Below are 25,720 nucleotides of genomic sequence, written 5' to 3'. Positions count from 1 at the left end.
TTGCTTTTTTCACAAATAAGTACTGGGCATTGATATACACATAAGCATATGATATGTTATTTATCCCAGCTGAGAATGTTTTAAAATGCATCCTTATTGTTGTGTTTGACCCAGGTACCAGTGATTGCAATATTGGGATCTGGTGGTGGATTTCGTGCCATGGTGGGATTTTCAGGAGTGATGAAAGCACTGTATGAATCTGGAATTTTAGACTGTGCAACATATATTGCTGGTTTATCAGGATCCACATGGTATGCTATTTTTTAAAAAAATCCTTTTCATTATTGTGGGCTACAGAATATAGTTAAATAAAGTCCAGCCTTTCTTTACTTCTCTGTGTATGCATACCTGTAAACAGATGTAGGTCAGGATAGGGATCTTGACACTTTCTGTATGCTTTTGGATTAAAAGGTTCAGCAGCCCTAGTTAGCATGACAAATTATAAGGAATGCTGGGAGCGATGTGTGTCTTTATTCATTTATTTGATTTATATCCTGCTTTTCATCCAAATGGAACAAGACACACATACACTTATGAATGGGACATTCCAAAACCATATAGTTCCAGTACAACCTTGCAATGGACGTGGTACAGCAGATACACACCATCTTGATGGTGGTATTCCAAATTCTTTTGATATCTGTAGGACTTTAACATTTGTCTGTGATCAGTGTTGACTTAACTGAAGGGGGCATACATAGCCCTTAACTGAACATAGAAGATATCTGATCAAATACCTGGCATCTCCATTTAAAACATGCAAGGACCAAGTGACATGAAAAACCTGTATTTAAGACCTTAGTGAAGCATTGCCAGAATAGACAGTACTGGAGTAGATGGAGTAGATTTGGAATATAACCATTTAAAGGCTAAAATAGATGGACAATCTTACCATGAACAAAGCAGCTTAAGGACTAAATCATCTAAACAGAGTTCTTGAATGATATCTAAAATATGGATAGTTTTATATGTTGTTATTTCAGTCCCTTCTGCCATTCTCCCATGCTGGTGAATTTGTGAATATCTTTGGAACCTCTTTTTGTTTACTGAAAAACATTATTTTTATGTTTATTACAGGTACATGTCAACATTGTATTCTCACCCAGATTTTCCAGTGAAAGGACCAAAAGAGATAAACGAAGAGTTGAGAAACAGTGTCAGTCACAACCCATTGAAACTGCTTACTCCTCAGAAAGTGAAGCGATACATTGAAGCATTATGGAAAAAGAAGAGGTCTGGGCAGCCTGTTACATTTACAGATATCTTTGGAATGTTGATTGGCGAAACACTTGTCCAAAATGTAAGTTTCCAGTTAAATGACTTCGGAAGTTGTATTAATCTTGGCAAGAAGGGCAATTAATATTATTGTGCTCTCACTGCATCCTGTAGTGTTCCTGGCAGGAAAAAAATAATTCTATTTTGCATCATTAAATAACTGTGGCCTTGTGATAAAGGATCTACTTCTGTTGACAACTTGTTTCCTGTTTTTTGGAAACAAGATTATGGCAAGAACTGTCGTCATCTATCCATCAGTTTTCCCTCTGTCACACAAACTACATTTTTATGACAGATTATTTAATGATTGATTAAGCAGAATCTTACCTTGTTGCAGATTAAGTAGAATGTATTTTATGTGGGACAATAACACCTAAAAATCAATGAACAAATCAAATAGAAAAGTACAGTTGTTTTTCAAACAGTAGCTAACTGGTAGCTTTGGGGGGGGGGGGGGAGTTTTTGAATAAAAATAGTAACTAAGGCAGGATACAGACCGCCAGAAAGAGGCGGCAGGGAGCCACCTCTCTTTTCCATGTAGCTGCGCTGCAGCAACCAACACAAAAAGAAAAGGAACATTGAAAAGCAGCTCCTTTTAGTGCCACCACAAATCACCTGCGGCGGTACGAGCATGTCGCTGCCGCACGCGCCCATCTGGACGGCAGGCAGCAATGACCACACAGTTGTGCACGTCGTGTATATGGCGCTGCACAACGATGATGTCCTGGTGACATCCTAGGGTTGTGGGGCATCTGGAAACAGCACCCCGAGGCAACCCTAGCACATCGCCAGGACGCATTAAAGGGCCCATCTGTCGAGGGCCCATATGCTTTTTAAAATTAGCTCCCAAGCTCTGAAACTATTCTAGGCCTCGGTCTAGATCACTTCCATATTCTTGGGCAGGTTTGTTAAAAAGGAGGGTACTTTATGTTGCTTAGCTAATAAGTTTGAAATTTTTTTTAGATAATTCTTTTCTTCTTTGGCCTTCTTGAATAGTTTTATAGAACTATCAAATAATTGCTGGATCTCTTATTTCTGGATCTTACATTCCTTCTGCTCTCAACTTCCTTGTAGAGAATGGATGCCACTTTGTCTGCCATGAAAGAGAAAGTGAACAAGGCACAGTCTGCTCTGCCACTGTTTACATGTCTCCACGTTAAACCTGATGTATCAGAGCTGATGTTTGCAGGTAGGTGGGCCTTCCTTAAATTATTTGAGGCAGTTTGTTAAGCTGTGTTATATTAAAAATGTATATTAATATTCATGCATTTCTGGAAATTGCTGAATAAGCTATGCTACAACATAAGCTGCTGAACAAGCTATGCTAGAACTTTTTCTGTTTCTTCCTTCTACTACGCTGCCTTTTTTAAACCCATAATAATGTATTATCTGACATATGTGTGCGTGCGTGTCATCTGCCTTACCATACTTGTAGAAATACAGTTTGCCCTCTGTATCCATAGGGGATCCATTCCAAACCCCCCCTGTGAATACCAAAATCTGCAGATGCTCAAGGTCCCACTGTCCCTAATGTTGGCATGGCCATGTGGGCATGCTGCCACTAGGGCCAGATGCACTGAAGTTCTTCCTCCCTCCCTCCCTTCCTTTTTCCCTCCCCCTCCAAGGGTGTCTGTCCCAGGCTTGGTTTCGGGGGTGGTTCAGAGGCAGAGTCTGGAGCCCCATTGGCTGGAGGGAACCAGAGCTGTGGCTTGGGTCTCAGAGCCCTCCCGCCTTACGCAACACCCATGTTGGAACTTCCAGGCTCTGAGATCCAAGCCTCTGCCCTGGCCCCGATTCCAGCTTCCTCTGGCCATCAGGGCTCCTACCTCTGCCTCCGAAATTCCCCTGAAGCCAAGCCCAGGGCAGAAGCCCTGGAGCACATTTTCTGTGCAGATGAACAATACTTCACAATGAAGTACTGAAGTGCAAATCATTTTACCACTATTTGCTCTCCTTTTCCTCCTTGGGGTGTCTTGAGAGCTAGAGAGCCCCCTTTTAAACCTATTTGTTCTAATGAATGTTTGTGCTTTTACAGATTGGGTAGAATTCACTCCCTATGAGATTGGGATGGCTAAGTATGGGACCTTCATGACTCCTGATTTGTTTGGCAGCAAATTTTTTATGGGAACGATAGTGAAAAAATATAAAGAGAACCCCTTGCATTTCTTAATGGGTAAGTAATGGATTGAATTATGTAACAAAGGAAATAATATGGAAGTACGTGAAGTGGGACTTTCCACCATTTGCTATTGGATATTTATATTAGGGATAGGCAAAGTGGATTACCCAAATTTATTTCAATTTTTCATTAAAAATTGTCCCCTGACTACTTAGAAGGTATGGGGACCAATTCACCATAGTTGAGGCCCCACAGGCTACTTTAAACCCAGGAAAGTTCTCTTTTTTGCCAACAGTAAGTGAAAATGTAGTTCAAATAAAATTCAGGGTAGGGAAATTATACAAGGAAAAGTCTCTCAAGGTCCTATGAAGGATTAATGCAGTCTTCTGATCCCTAGCAGTTGCTTCTCTCAGTGCTCTAATTTAGATAGTACTTTTATTTTCTGAAAGTGATATGGCCAAACACCATATAATATACAAAATATAGTCTAATAATTGACAGCAACATTTTATATAGTGCATTTCATTATGCAATATCTTTACATATGTTAGTTTTATAATCCTCATAATGAAGGATGAATATTATAACCATGTAGAAGAGATAGAAATAGTTAAGGCTTAAGAAACTGGCTTATCACAACCACTCAGTGGAGATATCAGTGCTGGATTACTTGTAATTTGTTATGAGACATCATTATGTTCAATGAATGTCAGAGCTATGGCTAGTTGTTTATGTTATTCCTGGAAGTATTATGTAGAAATAGGAAAAAATTGTACCACTTGGTTGATTACAAAACTTTGCTTTCTAAGGGCTGTAGTACACTACAGAGGGCTAACTAACACCATTTGTAGGTTGCCCTTAGCTTTTCAGTCAAATGGATGAAATCTGATATAGCAGCTGGGTCAACAGAAAGAGGTCTATCTAGTGTAAGGCTTGAACTCTGCTTCTTCAAGCATCTAGTTAGTTACTTCAATCTCCTGACCATTGTATCTCCTATTCATCCCTTACTTAAGATCTGCTCTAGTGCTTTAGATGCTTTCCAGTTAAAAAATACTATTCTTCATCATAATATTCAATTTTTTTAGGTGTCTGGGGAAGTGCATTTGCTATATTATTCAACAGAGTCCTTGGAGTTTCCAATTCTCAGAATAAAGGACCCACAATGGAAGAAGAACTAGGTACTATAATATTTAGCTTAGAAGAAATGCTGCTAAATTTTAGGAGATCTGTGTACATAGTTATTTCTGCTCTCCATTTGTTAGTAGACAGTGTTTTGCTGTGTTTTTAAAAGCCGTCTGTCTTTCAAGTACCTTGATTATAAATGTTTCTACTGTTAAAGATGTAGTATTGTATGTTCTGGACAACCTCTCCCAGCACTTTAATGTACAGTATATAAAAAATAGAATAGGGGACAAGACAGAACCTGGGAGACTCTATAGGCCAGTGGACAATGAGCTGAGCAAGAATCCCCCAGCAGCACTCTGAGAGTGCTCCTCCAGGAAACGTGGAGCCACTATAGTACAGTACCTCCAAGCCCCATCCCAGAGAGGTAACACAGAAAGATACCATTGTCAAAATGGTTTTGAAAGCTACCAAGATGTCCAGGAAAACCAAGAGGGACACACTCCCCCTGTCCAACAAAGCAGTGGCCCACAGACTGAAAGCGATCAGTATATATTTCCATCCATAAAAAAGGAGGCACAAAAGATTGCAGTAATTACAGAACCATCACAACAAGTTGTGATCACTAGTTGTATTCCAGAGACGTTTACCTTAACTGTGCTTTGATTTTATTGTTGTTTAGTAACAGTTACTCTGCAGATACACTAAAAATAGCTCAAAAGCTACTTTGACTGTTTTAATCATTTCCATTAATATGGTATTTCATCACTCTAAATATGTATTATACATTGTCTTTCATTTTTCTGCCATCTAAAATTAAATCAGAAATATTTTGAGGGAACTGAAATGATATCTCAGTTTGGTGAAATCCAAAAAATAAACACAATTAAATCCATTGCTTCAGTGCACATAGGTGTGAATAACTCTAGTGTTAGACTGTGGGGAAGGCATTTAACACCAGAATATGTGATTTTATTTCCTTTTTAGGTTGTTTCTTTCATCTTGCTCTCATTCCATCACCTCTCTTGAATGTCTGTTGCTTTGTCTTTACTATGTGATGTTAATATATACAACAGTCTGAGTTGTGGCTGAGTAAACATACAGCTGAGAGCTAAAGTATGTAAATCTTCCATGACATAACCTTGCTACCAAGCCATATAGACAAGTACTAGAATGCAGAGCTGTCCCAATTAAATGTCCATACATGCAGTAAAGAAAATAGAGCTACTTTGGTTGCAACTCTTTTTGCAATGATTCTTTACAGCAAAGAAGTGAGCTCTTGTTATGAGCCTTCCTCTATTTTTACTCACATGTATACAGGTAGACAGATGCATGCTAAAATGACTAAAATTTGGAGAGTTATCTAGAAATCTTTTACAATAAGCCATTAAAAAAACCACAAATGTGAGTTTTTACTGAGCTTGGAAAGCAGTAATCCATTTTCAACCTTTGTCTTGGGTTTCTTAAATTATAACATAGAAAGCTTCACTCAGCAGACCAGTGTGAAGAATTTGCTTATCCCGTCACAGAAAAAAAAATCATTCAGATTATACTTTGGTTGCCCCCCTACCATACCAGTTTCAGCACATTAGTCCTGCCTTGTTTTAATCCAGAATTTCCCATTACATGTGAAATAAGAAACATTGGGTTAATATCATTTTGGTAATCAGGATATTAAACTAGGATCAAAGCTTTGTACAAATGCATTATATTGCCCTTAACAAAAGGGGCACTGATGTGCTAAGAAGCAGCAGAATTTTGGCTGTTCCTTGGTTTTATCACTTTATCACAGTTTCCCCTCGGTTTGTCTTTTACTCACAAGTAAATGCACAGGGCCCTGCTCCAGATCTTGTAGTTTGACCTTAAGCAAAAGAGATAACAAAATTATTCTGCTGCCAACCTGGCAAAGTACAAAACAGAATGAACTTGATCTACCAACTTAAACGGCTAGAGGTCATAATGGGACCAAAATATTTTTGATTTTTTTTAGGGGGGGTATAGTGAGAATTGGAAGTACAGAGACCCTCTAAAGTCTCCTGGGAGGCCAATGCAACCCTAACCCCTAATAGTTGCCCATCCCTGTTACATAAATCAACCGAGAGAAGAAAAGTTACTATGCTTTTTAAAAGAGATTCGTTTGGTTTTGATAAAAAATAAAGTGAATGTTCTAAATGAGACCATAGTTTGTGAGGCTAGTCAGTCTTTACAGTCTTCTTTTAAAAATATGGACAGCATATACTGTAGCTCCAATTACAGAAAACTTTGATGGCCTTTTGAATTTTCCCTGACTGATTTCTTCCTTTCTTATGGGTTTGGGGTAAAATAATAAATATTATGAAGCTAACTTTGCAAATTGTTGACTATGACACTGTTATTGCTTCCATTAAGACAATTGTGTAGGTGAGTGCACACAAGTCTATCCAAACCCCAAACACATGTGTTGTAATTGCTGTTGTGTTTCTATCCCTGCTTAACCATTTAAGGTTTCAAAGTCTTTCTTCATGTTCATTCACAGAAAATATCAGGTTGCGCCATCTAGTGAGCAATGATTCAGACAGTGATGATGAGTCACAGGGGCCAAAAGGTAAGTCACGTCACCAAACATGATGCAAAATATTTCTATTAAGAGGTACTACCAATACAAGACATAGCAAATAGGGGGGGAATAATGTTAATTAGAAGTAGTGAAATTAATAGATAGATTTTGAATAATTTTAAAATAATAAATAGCTTGAATTATTTTATGTCAGATTGAAAAATTGTATAGCTAATATGTGCTTTAAAGTATTTGACATACTTTAACACATTTAAAGTGTTTCACATACCGTACCGTTCTGTTATCTTTAAAACAGAGGAGGTTGAGGAGTATGTAACCTCTGAGATCTTATTGGAATTCAGCTAAAACCATCCCTCACTACTGGTTATGGTGGCTTTTGTGTTCCTGTGTGTGATGTTTCTCTTCTTCCACCCTGTCAGTAACACTTACACTTACACATATCCTTTAAGTAATTGAGAAATGGTGGAAGCAATCCTGTGGAAACCCATAGAGAAGGGTTTGAGATAGTAACAGAGCTTAACAAAATCAGTCAGTGCAAGTGATGAAACATTTGACATCCTGATTTGAACTGTAATATTGTGTGACATTTAGCCTTCTCTGTTAGGGAGCTCTGTAACAGTTGACCAGTTACTTTTTGGACTACAGCTGCCAAAAACCCAACAGTCAATGTGGCTGTATATCTTTAATTAATTAATAATCTTTTCCATATTCTGTTATATGCTCATGCTCTTTCTGCTCATCATCCTTGTACAGGGTCAGAAAACCCAGATGCTGAAATGGTACATGAACAGACCAGCCAGGAAAGCTGGGTTCAGCGCATGTTTATGGCTCTGGTGGGTGACAGTGCCCTTTTTACCACCCGAGAAGGCCGTGCAGGCAAAGTACACAATTTCATGTTGGGGTTAAATCTCAACACCTGTTATCCACTTTCCCCTCTGGTTGGTCTCATCTCTCAAGAATCTGTGGAGGAAGATGAAATGGATACAGCTGTTGCAGGTTAGAAACATATCTTTTTCATTCTATTCCTCTCGGAATGAGAGAGGCAGGCCATGTGAAGTGCAAATGTTAAATGTAGTCCAATTTCAATTCTTTCTACACTTTCATTTCAGCCTCATTTTCAGTAATACTTGTTTCCAGATATCATATGGTCACAGTCTTAGGTTGACTAGATCACCTATAATTTGGTTCTTATATTAAAGCAAAACAATTATAAGGAGGCTTAGTAGTCAAGTGTTAGTATGCAGAACCTCAAGCTCTTGAAAGGGTGTTAGACTCTATGTTGCATCAGCCATAGTCTGCATGGCCAATGATAATGGAAGCAGGAGTCCAACAACATCTATTAGACATGTCTCTCCCACCAATTTAGGGTTATGATTTTCACTTTTGATGGAAGATTGTAATCCTAGATAAGCCAATGCTCGGGAAAGGGATGTGTATTTCTTTCAAGAGCTTTTAGTTATTATCAGTAAATGGAACTTCCTTGAACAAGGCAGTATACCTTATAACAGACTCATTGCTGAAAAGTATGTAATAGATTCATTACTGAATGAATAGTCTTTGTTGTGATCCAGCAAGACTCTTCATATTTTCTTTGTTCCTTAAGAAACTGTGCCCGTTCCTTGAAATGCCAGATCTAACCACAGTGATACATGCCTTGGTTACATCCCATTTGGACTAATGTAACACACTCTACATTGGGCTGCCTTTGAAGGTGTTCAGAAACTTGCATCGTTTTAAGTGTTTTAAACAATTTTATCTTTTAAACTGTGTTTTATTCTTTTAATAAGCAATCTATTTTAATATTGTAACAATTTAATTCTGTTTTAATGTATCACTTTTCTATGTTTTGAATTGTATTGGTCTTTTAAGTTTGTGAGCCGCTCTGGATCCCAGTTCTGGGAAACGAGGAAAAGAGCGGGATATAAATAATAATAATAATAATAATAATAATGAAACTACCAAAAATAAGAAAATAAGAAGCTACAGTGATACTCACAATCCCATACTCTAAAATCTTTCAATACAAATTACTTATCATATGTTTGCTTCCTATATGGCAAAAAACTTTTAGGCCACTCAACATCATTTTAAATGAGAGCTTAGCACAATACACATGAGAAGGTGTGAGCCACAGTGAAGCTTCTATTTATGTTCTCCCCACACTGTCTCTCATTGCTATGAATGGGGGCTGGAAGATTTTCCTTTCACCTTCCTGCAACTAAAGGCCCTTACAGACAGATCAAAATAAAGCTGCTTTGGGTCACTTTGGAGGTATGCTGTTTAAATGATGCATGCATCCTAAGAGGCCAGAAGCTGTGCCAAACATGTGGTCCAGTCCTTAGGACTGGAGCATGGCTTTGGCATGGCTTCTGGCCTCTTAGGACACATACATCATTTAAACAGCATACCTCCAAAGTGACCCAAAGCAGCTTTATTTTGGCCTATCTGTACGGGCCCTAAGTTTTATCTTATAATTTGGAGCAACAAATTGTGGCTAACACTGAATATAATTATTTTAAACTGACATAAAACAGGTTTTTGAAGCTGTCTTGTTTAAGTAGTTAATGTTAACCACAGTTTCTTGGAGGCAACAGTTACTGAAAGATTGAAATGAAAGGTCCAAATACTTCCACTTACCTATGCAGTAGGCAAAGAGGGAAAGGATAACTATGCAACCTGAGACTTTATGATTTGATCCTGCTCATGTATATGATGTTGTGCTTTATGGTAACAGTCACATGTAGTTCGTGAACCCCCAGTTCTCGAAATAGCAGGAGGCCTGTGGGGAAAAAAAACTTTCATGGCTTCTAGCAAAATACATAATCTCATCAGAGTGCTAGAAATTCATTAAGACTGATTTTTTTTAAAAAAATAATCAGTTGAACAGTGGATAAAATATGATTTTATCTACAAGACCTGTTAGAGATCTCTTCAGTTTACATTGTGTTTCTTATCTTCTGGATCAAGTGTAGTTATATTAAAAATATGTCCAGTTTTTAAACAGAATACTAAAGTCCAATATCATACTTTCAGTTGTTTGGGGGGGGGGACTTTAAAATCATGACAATTTCTAATCTCCTCTTAACAAAGGAATTTTTAGCTTGATACATTGTAGTTCTTTAATGAATTTTACTTTTACTTTACCTTCCATCCTTCTTGAGGCAGGAGTGGGGGCCTGCATTGCCACATTAAACCCATCAGCATCCGCTCCCTATATAGCCCTGTCAAAAAGCCCTGAAATTTCCCATAGAAAGAAGGTGCATTTTCCCCCCCCCCTCAAGCACCACTGGTTTATAAGATGCGTCATGTCTTAGCACTTTTGAATACTGTTGCAACCTATTTTCACATGTCTCATTCGTGCCTGTGTATCTTCTTCTATGGAAGCAACTTTGTGAGTACTTTCTGTACTGAGCTGAACTATAAACCAGTAGAAAAATGGGTGAGAAGCTAAAATGTTGTCAGTGTAGGAATACTTCCTCTTATACTGAATGATAGTTCAGTAAACTGAGGTCCCTAGAAGCTAGAGCTGCTGACTTTTGCAGTAAATATGGAGTTTGCAGTTAATATTTTCCAATAAGCTTTTTTAAAACCAAAATCACTGAAATCCTAATAGAGAAATATGCAATGTAGGTGTATGGTTTATTAACTCTGTAGTCCTGGATTATTATCCTGTTCACACCATGGCTCTTACTTATCCCCATCACAACAATTATCCCCTTCTTCTACAAGTCGTTAGGTAAGGTGAAATTATATGTCATCCTGGAACTGTAAACCGAACCTAAGTGTTTTGAAAGCTGAAATAAAACAGGAACATATGTTAGTAGAAATGCCTCTTTCAAGTAGCTGTCTCATCATTACCATCTGTGCTCTGCTAAATATTTTAACTACTTATAGCTGTTTTTAACTACTTATTGATAATATTTACCAATAGAAGGAGTGAAGAAAAGGACAGGAAAAATACAAGGGCTGTCAACTTTAGATTTTAAGCAGGTCTTTTTGAAACCATCAATAAAATCTTGGTTTTCACAAGCAAATATCCACTTGCTCCATCTTCATACAGCCCTTATGATTAATATTTGTTGATAAGTTTATCCTCCATGAAGTTGTTTAGCTCCTTTTAAGTTTCATCCTTCATTACACTAGAGACATGTTTTGTTATATAATTTGTAAAGAATTGGCCTTACAAGGCTGTCATTTTACAACACTGTTAACATTCAAGAGTTTAATGTTGCCTTGTTTCATCCATGTACCATGTACACAGGGTTAAAAAAACAGGGAAAAAACCCTACAGAAAAGGATGTTTACAAGTATGTTGCATTTTCCTACTTGGGTACTTTTTTTCTCACACACAATGTTAAGTATGTATGAGAACAAAAGGAAAATGGGGGGGGGGGGGGGGGGAAGTCCCACGCAATTTTAATTTGGAAAGGCTGGGATGAGTGCTTGGGGTAAAAGAAAGCAATGATACATCACAAAATTATTTTGTCGTAGCTTTTTCCCCTTTATTTCAGTATCCTTGGAGAGAATACTAAAGAATGTTTCAGGCAAATGTCTTGTCTACATTTAAGCTGCTTTTTTGTGGCAAGAAACATCTGGAAATAAAAAAGGCCCATATTGGAATAATCCTAACCAAGTATGGTCTTTCATGCCAAATTAGTAATTGTAAAAAAGAACACAGATTTGATTCTCTTCATGAATTCCACATTTCCCATTAAAATAACCCATTCTTTTTACAGGCAGATTGGGGGGTAGGACCCAGTTTGGGTCAGGGATGTTTCCCTTGGTTATGGCAGTGGCTCCTTTAGAAATGATTTAAATGCTACCACCAGAGAGATCAATGATATACTTCTTCTTCCCTCCCCCTTTCCATGTGACCTTAGTACTTTATAATAGAAGGAATTTTCCCCAAAACATTTATAATATTAAATGTTAGTCACTATTTAAAACTATGTGTAGGAGTGAGCATGTGAGGCTATGCTTTTTTCATGTATGTAAAATTATGACAGGTATGTTAAACATGAACCAACCCATAAGTATCAAATAGGAACCAGAGTGGCACAGAATTCATTACAACAATTCAGAGACTTAGCCATGTTGTTCTGGAAAAGGAGTATGCAAACCGATCTTGTAGCACCTTTGAGTATACTTCTTCAGATGGAAGAGGTCCCAAAGTCGGTTCAAGTTTACAAAAGCTCATGCTACCAACTTCTCCTTTTCAGTTCGTCTCAAAGGTGCTAGAAGATCCCTTTGCATACTGATTATAATACTTGCTTAATATTACACACTGATTTACCTGCATTGAAATTAGTTCATTGAAATTATCATGTGTTTTTGGGATTGCTGTGTGAGAAATTCAGTTTGATAATATTTATTAACAAAAGCAACACCATTTGCCTCACTATTACTAGATCCTGATGAGTTTGAAAGGATATATGAGCCTTTGGATGTAAAGAGCAAAAAAATTCACATTGTGGATAGTGGACTGACTTTTAACCTGCCTTATCCACTTATCTTAAGACCACAGCGAGGGGTTGACCTTATAATTTCATTTGATTTTTCTGCACGTCCTAGTGATTCCAGTCCTCCTTTTAAGGTGAGTTAACTAAGACAATGTTATCTATAGATTGCTGAATATGCATTGAAAACCTTATATTCCTTCTTCATACAGATTTAATTGAAATAAAGACATGATGTAAACATGGGAAATTAGTTCTCTGTGCTGAATATCTTCCAGCCTCAGTGGGGAGAAGGTATCCCATTTATTGAAAACAAATCTTGATTGATTTGCTTACAGTGATATCTTTTCACTATAGATAAATGCTTAAAGCTTCAAGCGAGTTTAAATATGTCAGATCAGATCACACATTAAGGCCTCTTCATCCTGTTCTGGCTGGAGAAGTTATTCATGTTCTCATTTTTACATCTATTTTAAGTGCACTTTTGATGTTTCAAGTGATATCAAGGAGGAACAATGAAAATGGATCATAGGCTCAGTCCAAACATAATGTTCCTAATCTTTAGGTTATGGTTAGGAAATGGTATCCTGGTGGTCTTCATCTTTTCCCTCCTCTCTTTTCATTTTCATACCTATATTGTGCAATGTTATGCCTACATGAGTGGGAATGCAAATTATGGTTTGTGCAAAATATGGCTTGCAGCTAGAAGGAGCACTACAAATAAGTTTCTTTTGACCATGTTTATGCTCATCATTAGGGAAGATGTAATGCTTCACTTTGGTTATTTGTGAAAAATTAAAAAGAAAGGGGGAATTTTGAGTATGAGGGAGGAGAGAGGGAAGAAATGTGCAAACTCATGGTGTGGTACCTCCTGGAAACATTGTTAGGAAACAGAGAATATTATATCTACGCTGGTTCACATTCTGTTCTGATCAGTATCCTGAAGTTCAGGTGATGCTTTCTTTCTCTGTTCCTTCACTCCTCTATATAGCTGGATTTTCCTCTCCATTGCTGCTACCACACTGGAGAATTAATGCCATATGACACCACTTTAACTTCCATGGCATGGAATCCTGGAATTTGTAGTTTGCTGCAGCACCAGGGTTCTCTGACAGAGAAGGAGAAATATTTTGCAAAATTACAAATCCCAGAATTCTATAGCACTGAGCCATTGCAATTAAAGCAGTATCATGATTTGCTTTCATGCATTATATATACATTTAATCTTGCCTGAGGAATGAGTACAAATATAAGTGTGCTTTACACAATTTTATTTGCTGAAAAGGAGGTGAGAATTCTCTTTGAATAAATCATTATCACCACCAGATATGGTAGCAGAATGATCAAATGTAATATTTTAAGATACTGCTTGACGTAAGATCAAATACCAGATGCTTAAGTCTAATGCCATGGTTCTTGTGAACATGAACAGAATGTAAAAACTGGGAAGCAAGCCACAAATGCCTGCGTAATTTCAAGCACTACAGTGAAGCTGCTTGCATGATCCAAGGAAGTTTCTCTTTCCTCTTGTTTTGTAATGATCCACCCTTTTTTCAATGAAAGAAACTCTCAGTAATCTTTGAGATTTTTCACAGCTGTAACCAAACCATACTCTGTAATGGTTTTCATGAGGTGCTAACATGAAAGAACTAGCATTACGGAATTGTGTACTGTGAAATCCCACAATTTTGCATCTTAAAAATAGATTGATAAACTATGTAAAATTAGTTTATCTATTTGTCCCAATTTTGCAGTTATCTTAGAGGGGGGAAATTCCAAGAATCACTCTGCTATTTCTGCAACTTGATTGATGCCCTCCCTGTATTTTCATAAAGATGTTGAGGAATAAGGGAGACCAGTTTATTGCATGGTCTAGAATTTGCCTTATATATTCTCATTCTTCAGTGTCTCATATCCTTCACAGAATCACAGACAAAAAGGATGTGTCAGTCAGATTTTAGCTATTCAAGACTATGGTGGTTGAGGGGGAGGAGGGAGAGAATTAGAAATAAATAACCAATGAAGAAAATCCCACTATTTTTTTAATGTGAGAGAATATCTCTTTAGGAATTTCTAGGTCCTCCAGCACTACTCTATGTTCCACATCTGCCAGAAATTGACCATAGAATTGTGCCGGAGGATCTACAAATGCCTAGAGAAGTGTTTTCTCTAGGAATCTCTAGATCCTCCAGTGTGACTTCAACCTCCAGCAGAATCATGCTGGAGGATGTAAGACTGCTAGAGAGAACCTGTTAACCAACTGGGAATAATCAAATCTGCAAAAGTCAAAGCCACTAACATGGAGGGTCAACTGTAATTTTAAAACACTATTAAGTTAACATATAGAAGGTTTTAAATTACAGTGTCCAGCCATGATAAAACAAAAACAAAACCTTTCCTTAGTAGTCAACTCATTGCTGAAAGCCTGGCTCCCATCCTTATTGTAATGTCCCATATTTGTTTATCAAAATAGCAAGTATTATATGAGTGCCAAATGTACAAACATGAAGTTCTGTGTAGTTCCACCTCTGCTACTCATCTTCAGATGGTTTTGACAGGCAAAAGGAAACATGGCACACTATCCTATGGTATAATGGACTGCTAAAAAGGCTAGGACTCAGGAGCAAATTAAGTCTAAACTCTCCCCAGAAGCCAAAATGACTAAAGTGAGGCTGTCATACTTTGGACATAATCATGACTCCAGATAATAATGCCTAGTAAGGTTGAAGACAACAGGAAAAGAGGAGGACCACATTACAGATGAATTGACTTAATAAAGAAAGCGTGAATTTGCAAGACCTGATCAAGGATGTTTCAACAGAGGAAACTACATCTCTTGGAAGTGTCATTCATAGGACTGGTGACTTGATAGCAAACAATTACATTGCAAGACTCTGTTTACAGCAAAACCAGCAAAGGGCTTCAATGAATGCCTGATTCTGCTCCAGGGAAAAGACTACGTTTCCTTAGTTTAGCTAATCACTTAAAGTTGTATTTCAGCTTGTGAACCAAATGAGTGAGCCACTGTATATCCACATCTTTATGTGCTAGCCTTATGCACCAATCTCATGTTGGCAAAAGTCCCAGAAGTTCCATGACTGGACACTGTAACATCATACACACACACATATGTGATGGATATTTTTCTGCAGTCATGTATAAACTTTTACAGTCTAGTATAAATGAAGACTGTCTTTAGTTTGAAGACAATAATTTTTTTTTTATGTATTTAAGGTATTTGTCTATCACTTCTTGGTTTGCTAGGCCCTCTGTGGTAAGGTACAACAGATAAAAACATTGATATAAATACACAAAATATTTGAAATCAGACTAAAACATTTTTAAAAAGTTTAAAAGTCACAGACAGTTAAAATATCCAGAGCAGCAACTACTGGTTTTAAAGACTTGATGGCCATGTGAAATAATAGTCTTAGCTGCCTGTCAGATATTCATAAGGAGAGAACCAGCCTGATTTCCCTTGGAAGGGGCAACCAAGGAGAGTCAAGGTGCTATTACAGAGAAAGCCCAGTCACCACCAGCCTAGCCTTACATCATGATGGGGAATGCAACAGGGCCTCTGCTGAGGAGCTTAGATTTTGGGCAGGCTCATGTATTGCCTCAAATATCCCATTTAGTGACATCTGCATATTATAAATATTCATGCTTTTGCTTTTTTTGTAGGAAATTTTACTTGCTGAAAAATGGGCCAAAATGAACAAACTTCCTTTCCCCAAAATAGACCCAAACGTATTTGATCGGGAAGGTTTAAAGGAGTGCTATGTCTTCAAACCCAAGAATCCTGCATCTGACATAGACTGTCCAACAATTATCCACTTTGTTTTAGCCAATATCAACTTTAGAAACTATAAAGCACCAGGTCAGTAGAAAAAACAAACTCAAGAGAAATTTTAAAAACCCTTCTATTATTTCAAGATCCTTCACAAAACAAGGATTTTTGCATACATCCTTTTTTCTCGGTGATGTGTGCATATAATTTGCTCAGTGCTTTAAAATAATCCTATTCTGTTCTGGATATCTTTCGGCCTTTCATCTTTCCTCTATTTCCTGGACCAGGAAGATTGTGAAAGGAGATTATGCAGACCTGAGCTAAGTAAGACTCAAGAAACAGGGTCACTTGGAGAATAGCCCAGGATTTGCATTAACTACCAAATCCAAGGTCAAAGGTCTTATCACACAAACATCCATTTTTGTCCCCTTGCCCAAATGCCCCACCCACAGCATAAATTACAGACTCTTCAATTGCTGTGCCAAAATTAGGATTTAATAAAGCATCTACTGGCACCATCCATTGCCTGATGAAATTAGAAGGGAGCTGTGCATTGGTGAGGAGAAGGTTAACTTTGCCTTTCCCAGCAAATGGGAAGTGCTGCAACTGAGCTTTTTAAAATTCCACTGATGGTCACTATGAGAGTGGGAGAAACAAGGAAAGTTTCTTCTATCAATGATTGGTGTGCTGGAGACTGTGTGGGTTCTGGGAGAGAAATTTGCAGACAGCCTAAGGATCCTCTGCAAGCGTTAGCAATCACACAGACCAGAGTTTCCCCACCATTGACTTAAAGACTTTATATATTGTGTTCAGTTATTGAACAGTTCATCTGGAGCCCTGGTGGCGCAGTGGTTAAATGCCTGTACTGCAGCCATTCACTCAAAACCACGAGTTCAAGACCAGCAAAAGGGCCCAAGCTCGACTCAGGCTTGCATCCTTCTGAGGTCGCTAAAATGAGTACCCAGATTGTTGGGGGCAAATTAGCTTACTTGCTAATTAGCTTACTTGCTGTTCACCACTATAATCTTTGAATAACGGTATTAAAAAATTATTATTATTATTATTATTATTATTATTATTATTATTATTAAAATGCCTTCTCTGTTGTGATCTATTTGCAGGTATACCAAGAGAAACACAGGAAGAGAAAGATTTTGCTGACTTTGATATTTTTGATGACCCAGATACACCATTCTCCACTTTTAACTTCCAATATCCAAATGAAGCTTTTAACAGAATGCATGATCTGATGGAATTCAACACACTAAACAACCTAGATGTATGTATAATGTACAGCCTGTTTGATTCAAAGAGGGTTTTTGATGTTTTGTGGAGGCAAAAGTATGGTTGCTGCGATTGGTTCTTATATCTCTGTCCACAGATTTCTGTCATTGCACTCCTGCGCCATTGAGAGATACTTTTTTGCTAAATAAATGGTTTTGGGTTCCCAAACCATTGCTTTTCAGTTGTATTTAGTGACATCTGCATATTGTGAACACTCACACTTTTGTTTTCTTCCTAGGAAATTTTACTTGCTGAAAAATGGGCCAAAATGAACCAACTTCATTTCCTCAAAATAGACCCATACGTGTTTGATTGGGAAGGTTTAAAGGAGTGCTACGACAAGGAAAACACAGCCAGATAACATGATACAGTGGATACTTTACAGCAGTAAAGCCATTGCACTTGTTGATCTGGTTGTGTTGTCTGTGTCACATTCATGGAATTTATTGTTTTGAATAATGGTGCAGGCTTAGGACAAACACCCAGAAATTTTCTAGTTCATTGGAGACCAGATGGTGTGAAAAGTTAAGGGCCAAATTTGCTTTGAATGACTAAAATAACTCTGCCTAATAATAAAATAGGTAATCCTTGGCAACCAGCACAGCAGTAGAACAAAGCCATCCTAAAAAGGTGGATTATTTCTGCACATCTAGGAGATACCCTGGATATGAATGAAAATATTAATTTACAAGTATGAGTATTTCACATGCTTTCTGCTTCAGTTCTGCCATGGATTAATGATAGAGTGCAGGCAGAAGCTCTCAGTGTGCTGGGAGATTTGTTAGGCTAAATGCAGTGGTGAACATTGTAGGACTGAAAGTCCCAATATCCTTCACCATTGGCAGTGCTGGGAAGACATCATAGGATTTTTCAGTCCAACAGTAACTCATTACTTATCCCTGTGTTGAAGGGAAACAAGTTTCTTTCTTTTTTTATTTGGTAAATAATGTTCAGTGGTGTAGCAGTTGTGCTACACAGGGCCACTTTGGAAAGAGGAAGGAAAAAAGTATCCAGCTGAAAGTGACAATATCCAGAGCAAGATATTCCCCAATTTGTTAATTGTTTGATAAGCTTTTCTTTGCCTTGACTTAGGTTTTTATGTTGCTTTTTCCTCCCTTTTGCTGAGCAGTGGCTTCTTCAGCGGTCACTTACCTCAAACAGAAAACACACACAAAATGGAGCTCTTCCCCACAGAAGAAAAAACTGATAAGAAAACAAACTTTTCCAGAACTTAATTATCCTCTGAGAGCAAAGTATCATAAGATAAGAAGATAATCAAGCTATGCATGTAGTAGCTGTTTGAAAAGTGATGCTGAAACATAAGACATAGTCTGGTTTATTTCTTCAACAGACTGGAAAGATAGATGAATAGAGAGGGGTATTTTCTGCTTTTAAATAACACCAAGTGCTTTACTTTGTTTGTAGTTGTTTGTCCAACTTGGGAATTTGAGAACCTCAGCAAACATACTTATGCATAAGCTTATTCTAGCTAGACAATATGTTGGGGGGGGGGGAGATTTTTTTCTGCAGAGAAAGGAGATTAGTAGAATATTTTTGGAATGAGAAAGATGTAAATCAATGCACTCTTGTTTTACTACCAGAAGAAGCTTGACAGGCTTGAAACTATCTTTGCTAGTGACTTCTTCTTAAGAGGGATGTGAGAAATACTTGTTAAGATTCACATCCTTGATTAGAAGGGGTCTTTCAACATTCAAGATACCTCACTGAGGAAGAGACGACGAAGCCACAAAGGTCTTCTCATTGTAGAGCCAGTTTCGGTTTGTGGAAACTTTTGCATTCTTTTCATGTGTAGAAAATAGTTTTAAGTATATTAAAGATGTATTGTGTGCAAAATATTCTTGATTCCTGTGCAAAAATGTTGAGGAATTTCTGTGCTTCTCACCCTGTGCCTTTCCCTGTGGTACCAATGCTGCATCTGCCTTCGACATTACTTTGCCATAATGGCATTCTCTTCAGGAAGCTATTGTGCTGGGCTTACAATATGAAATAATAGCACAGTTCATGAGTGGAGATGTATATCTTTATGTGTTTTTGTCTTCCATGTAAGAACAAGTATTTTGTTTGTTTGTTTTTAAAAGTGTTCTCCCAGCTCAATGAGATTACAGGAGTTTCCGTATTTGGGACCTTTTTTGGGGTGAAAATTTTATTTTCATAAAAAAAAGTTTGGGGCACAAACCCAACATTTTTGGACCAGAAACTTTGTATTTGTTTGCAAGATAATCTTTAGTACCTTTTATTTTGCACAAAAATATTGTATATGCAAAACCCTCACAAAACAAAACAAAACAAACACTGGTCTTTTCCTTCCCATTGAAAGATGAAAAATCTCATGAGGGCTGCCACTTTTTCACTGGGATGTCTTGATGTCACTGACAAGAAAAAATGGGACTATGCTCAATGTCTCTAGCCCTGAGCGCTTTACATTGCAATACAATATAAACCCTTTAGCAGGCGAGTTGAATGTATCCACCTGACGGCTAAAGAGGGGTTACACACAAACCCTGTTCCCAGTGTTTCCATCATTTCATTTTTTGTCCTTGATCTTATCCAGAAAGGGAATAAAAGTTGGAACTACCAAGACTTTCCAGTTCTTTTTCTTAGGATTTTATCTTCATGTCCATGGTTTTGCATCCATTCTTTCTTGAAATATCCTGGGTTCCCCCCACCCCACTCCCTTGTGTTCTTCCTCTTCCCCTTCCCACTGATCAAGGCTCTGGGAATGTTTCGAAAATTGACCTTCACCAATTTCCACTGATTCCTTCTTAATGATTATTCAGGAGTTGTGGTGCTTTAGCAATATTACCCGAGTTAAGCATTAGGATCTTTTTCTTTTGTTGCTAACATTCCTCTTTCCTTCTCTTGATCTCTGTGGAATCCAATTCTGAAAAAAATCACTGTGTTTCTTGGCAACATCCCTCTTTGCTAGTTCTGATATAACACAGACAATCATGGAGAAGTATACTGCATTTTGGGGAATAGTGGATTAATTTAAATTGACCTGAGGGGTGGAAATGAAAGTATTCCCTGGAAACAGTTCAGGATGGTGAAAATATTATGTGGGTTTCCAAAAGAAATTTAGTTTGTACAAGATCAAAACCTGAGACCTTCAGAGATTTATTTTTCTTATCTGGAGGAGCTCCTTCTTGGTTTGAACAGGGATAGCAGAAGGGATGGGTTTTCTAATGAATGTCAGAAGCAGCATCTACATGAACAGAGAGTTCCTGGTTGCATAGAGGTTTTTGTTCAGGTTATCACAAGTAGGTACTGGCTTATCCTCTTGAAACATGAGGACGAGAGACTAAATGTGTATGAGTGGGGATGCTAGAGAGAGGATTTCTATGCACATCCATATCTGACATTAGAAAAGTTACTTTTGGGATCATAACCCCCAGAATCCATCAGCCACCATTCTTGCTGATGGATTCTGGGTTTGGATTCTGTAATCCAGAAAGTCACTATTCCAAGATGATCTTATGTTTCTTCTGCAGTTTTAACTCCCACACGAACAGGCTGAACACCTGTGTAGGGTTAGTATTAAGTACACTTCCAGTCTTATGCCAAAGGATGTGACTCACTACATAAACATCCTGTGTAACATAATGATTATGTGATTTAATACGCAATAGATTAGAGCTGGAGTAAGTTTTATGCTTTTGCTAGCATTAAAGAAAGTTTATTTTGTTGTTTTTGCTGCAAATGTGGACTGGATGGTTAGTCTGTGATCACATCATGCCATCTACTGGCTAAATTTCATTTTCCATTTCAAATTAATTTCCAGTGTGTGTGCAAAGCTGAAAAACAGAAATAAGCACATTCTTGACATTTGCTGTATAAAGAAAAGATGCATTCCAAATGTCAATGGACAATAATTTCAATAAAATATCAGTATCCTCTGTACACATATTTTCTCCACCACAGTCAACCTCCCAAATCTAGCTAGTGTGATGATATTCCAATATAGAATTGAGTGTTTGTGTGTATAGGTCTTTAACTAGCCTACTGACTTATGGTGACCCCATGATTTCATAAGATTTTGTAGGCAATGAATATTCAAACGGGTTTTGCCATTCCTTTCCTCTGGAACTGCATACCTAAAATCTGGACCTTTGTACTCATCGCCTTATAAACCAGGGATAAAGAACATGTAGCTTTCCAAATATTCTTGAATTGCATTTTTCCTCATCCCCTACTCTTGACCATCCTGGTCTGATTAGACTGGAAGGCAGTATTAGTTCCTTTCTTTGAAAGGAAGCTAGAAACTCACTCATCAGGTTCCTAGAGGGAAATAGAGTGGAATCAGTGTGAATATAATTTGCTTGCACAGCTAGCCATCATCTCTGGATCAAGACAAGAATCTGTAATTTCTATGAAGAACTAATGAGGTTTAATTTAGTCTGGGAACATACAATGAGAACAGTATGGAGAAAGTCTTACTCTATATCTAAATCCATTCCTCATCTTCACTTTCAAAAGGTTGAAGGGAATACAGCCATAAGAAATCAGGGAAGTTTACAGTGGTTCAAAATAAAATATGTTGTTTCGAAAAACAAATATCCCAAAGAATCACTATTTTTACAGATAACCCCACAGGACTTCTTAGTTCATTCACTCTAACAAACCAAAAGTCCTTTACATGTGGATGGAGAAGGGATCACCAGGACAGTTTCAGCTCCTTATCTCAGTGGGAATCACCAGGACAGTGGGAGAGGTGAAAACTTCTGCCATTCTTCAATGACCCCTTCTGAGATTACTGTTTCCCCATTGCTGGTAGGCAGTGGAAGGGGTTTGTTGAAATTGTTGTGGGATAGGAGATGCTTCAACCTCTTTCATTCCCCCACTGATCCTGCTTCCAAGATTATGAAGGATGGTCAGTCTGTGAAGCTAAATATAGTTCCATTTTCTGTCTTTTTGTTTTGTCTTGGTTTTTTCACTGCATTTATTAATTGAACAGTAAAAGCCTAGTTTACCATCTAAATGAAGATACTATACATTCAGAGAATATATTCAGAAAGTAAAAACAGAAAATAAAAAAGAGACAATGAGAGAAAGAAAGAGAGAGAGAGAGAGAGAGAAAGGGGCAAAAGAGAATAGCAAAACAACACAATAGGCCTTTGCTCCCTCAATCCTGACTTCTAATACACACACACACACACACTAAACTGGCTTATCCTTCAAAACCCACATCTGCCTTACTCAGCATAGGTTCAGTTTTCAAATACCTAAGGCTGGAGAAAGGACTTTGAATATCAATAATGAAAATGGTTTACACTCACTCATTCTTCCATGTTCTAGAAGAGTTTCTTCCTGATGTTTCGCCAGCATCTGTGGCTGGCATCTTCAGGAAGAAACTCTTCTAGAACATGGCCACATAGCCAGAAAAACCTACAAAAAACTATGTTGTAATACTTTTTGTCACTTCAAGAATGCTTGAAAGATGATGTTTCTACCTGGTTTTCTTGGTTATCTTCTGAATTTAAGACAACAGCAGATATTGTATTTGTTGGTCTTTGTTAGAATATTTCTTTTCTGCATGGTGTTTCAAGCTTAGAAAATGATCTTTCTAAACAGTCACTTCACATCCATTTAAAATCTAGTGCTACTTTAAAAAAACTAAGGACAATTGGAAGGCATGGTTAGCACTGCATTTTTTCCCTAGTATTGAATTTGATGTTTTTTTGTTTCCCATTTGCAGATAATCAAGGAAGCAATAGCAGAAAGCATTGAGTACAGAAGACAGAATCCATCACGTTGCTCTGTATCCCTTAGCAGTGTTGAAGCAAGGAGGTACTTCAATAAGCCACAAAGCAATAACCACACATGAACTCACACACTGAAGCCCTTGTTCCTCAGAACCATGTGCAACTGGATTGGTCAAACAGACTTTATTCTGAGGAAAATTGCTGTTCAGGAATAAAACATAATGGAACAGAAGGGGGACAAATACATCAGTTATTCCTGCTCCATCTCTTTCTTTTCAAAGCAATATAACCATTCTTTGATTGAAGCAGTTTGGATACAGAATGTTTAAAATGGCTTCCTTTGTTTCATAAACATTTAAATTTAGCAGCCTAATTTTTCATTCCAGGATTTTGTTTGCTTTTAAGTGTTCAAACGTTTTCCATCCACCTATGTTATATTTAGAGAAAGTTTAGTTGTTAATGTTACAAATGTAATAATTTAAAGAATGTTGAGTTGTTAATGTTACAACTTTAACATGACAAGGTAGTATATGTTACTGCATAAATGTACCGTATCCAAAAATATATTAATGTCATTGTTTAATGGCCAAGTGATATTACAGTGCCCTAACCAAACTCTTTATTCGCTCTTGACTTAAGTAATGTTGTGAACACAATGAGCTTATTTTTTTATGCCAACTTTTATCATGTTGAATTGTTTTATCCTTTTGACCTACTGCTTTGATAATGGGACCAAATGCTTCTTTTTTAAAAAAGTGAAGTGAACACTTCTCCAAAAGAACCTAAATATCTTGAAGATAGTCAGAATCTTTCTGTCTCCGGCTGTAATTCTATTCATACTTCTTTTCAAGGATGTCATAATTGCAAAAGAATCCCCAAAATGCAGGAATCCATTTTCCCCCCAAATTCATTCCTACTTTCTACCTGTCTCAAGTCACTACTGTTATCTCCTCCCCTTCTACTGTATTATATTTGCTGGCTTGCAATATGTAAATTGCTTCTCCTTTTCTGATTAGTTGAAAGTTTTGGTTATTTGAAAGTAACGTGATTGAAACACATGTCATACACACCTGTAGTGATAGGCTTGTTCTGGAAAGCCTTTTTACACTACTGCAAATAACACATTAATTGTTGATTATGTTACTGTTTCTTGAAATGTTGTAATGAAATGTGATATTAAGTATGTGGTGGAGCAGTCTGGTGTGCCTGCTGGCAGAAGGATGGGATTGTTTGCTGTGTTGTAGGAGCTTGTCGGTGGCAAGTAGACCTCTGTGGTCATATATTAACTGGCTTCCAGTGGGATTGTATTGCAGCAAAACAGACCATTCTTACCCATTACAAAGCCATGTTTTTGAAATTGTGTATTTATTTCAGACAAATGGCTTCTATGCATTAGAGCTTTGGTGAATGCAAGTCTGGGGGGGAGAAGTCCATTTTTCCCCTCCCACAGTTCTCCCACTGTCCTGAAACTATTAAAAAAATGCCTTCAGAGGGCTGAGAAACTCTGCGAAACAGTTTTTCCAATGAAGAGTTGTAAGAAGAGGGGCCAAAATACTGACACTATCACAAGGGTCACATTGGATTTAGACCAACGCCTCTGGATAAAAAAAGTGGAACTGAACAGGTTCATCCACATGTCATATTTTGAAGTTGATAGCTTAGAAAAGGAAGCCAATCCTGACAACTGCATATGGGTAACCATGCACAAAATGACCCATGCACAAAAATGACGATCTGGTTTTCACATTGGAATTCTTCCCACATTACTATGTCTACTTAAAAGAAAGATTTCATGCTTTTTGCTGAAGATTTTATTCTCACCTGCTTGTTTTGAATCATGCAAAAATGGCATAACCCAAGGACATAGGCATTAACAATGAGCAAGGCACTCTGTTTCTGCAGACTGGGTTAGGCAGCAATTTTTCAAGTGAAAAATCACAGGCTGGAATAACCTGATGAAGAATAGTTACTGTATTTTAATCTGTCTAGAAAGAATTATCTAATGTATTCAAGAATTTCTATAAATGGAAGTTAATCTTGCCTATGAAGACTATGGATCACCTGAATGGCATCATAGTCTTTTATTTTGTTGCCAGCTAATTAACATTTCAGCAAATGGCACTTCACAGTCCAGTGACACCTTCAGGACTGACAAATCCATTGTGGCATAAGCTTTTGTGAGTCAGAGCCTGCTTCCTCAGGTGTATGAAGTATTCTATAAAGTGGAAAAATACCCAGAGTACAAAGATCAGATATTTCTAGCAAGTGAGACAAAATGTTCAGCAATCCAAAAGTTAAAGATGTGTTTATAGTACTGCATTGGTCATATATGAAATCAATGAATAAAATGCATGCAAGATCTAGTTCAATATAAAGTGGATATGATACTTCTGGTTGACA

At 37.5% G+C, this 25,720-nt stretch overlaps 1 protein-coding gene across 3 annotated transcripts in view; it reads left to right on the top strand.

Moving 5' to 3' along the window:
- The window catches only part of PLA2G4A (phospholipase A2 group IVA), a 96,677-nt gene extending 72,000 nt beyond the window's left edge, over nucleotides 1-24,677 (top strand). For all 3 annotated transcript variants that reach the window (XM_042465183.1, XM_042465184.1, XM_042465185.1), the window contains exons 8-18: nucleotides 115-251; nucleotides 1,078-1,300; nucleotides 2,350-2,464; nucleotides 3,311-3,448; nucleotides 4,480-4,572; nucleotides 7,032-7,100; nucleotides 7,827-8,069; nucleotides 12,482-12,666; nucleotides 16,211-16,406; nucleotides 17,438-17,595; nucleotides 23,314-24,677. In XM_042465183.1, the coding sequence (XP_042321117.1) occupies nucleotides 115-251; nucleotides 1,078-1,300; nucleotides 2,350-2,464; nucleotides 3,311-3,448; nucleotides 4,480-4,572; nucleotides 7,032-7,100; nucleotides 7,827-8,069; nucleotides 12,482-12,666; nucleotides 16,211-16,406; nucleotides 17,438-17,595; nucleotides 23,314-23,442 (1,686 nt within the window). In that variant the 3' untranslated portion in view covers nucleotides 23,443-24,677. The remainder of the gene's footprint in view (nucleotides 1-114; nucleotides 252-1,077; nucleotides 1,301-2,349; nucleotides 2,465-3,310; nucleotides 3,449-4,479; nucleotides 4,573-7,031; nucleotides 7,101-7,826; nucleotides 8,070-12,481; nucleotides 12,667-16,210; nucleotides 16,407-17,437; nucleotides 17,596-23,313) is intronic.
- The last annotated feature ends 1,043 nt before the right edge of the window (nucleotides 24,678-25,720 follow it).

The sequence above is a fragment of the Sceloporus undulatus genome, chromosome 4 (assembly GCF_019175285.1).
Source record: "Sceloporus undulatus isolate JIND9_A2432 ecotype Alabama chromosome 4, SceUnd_v1.1, whole genome shotgun sequence".
NCBI classification, from domain to species: domain Eukaryota; kingdom Metazoa; phylum Chordata; class Lepidosauria; order Squamata; family Phrynosomatidae; genus Sceloporus; species Sceloporus undulatus.
This window is presented reverse-complemented; position numbering and strand designations above follow the sequence as displayed.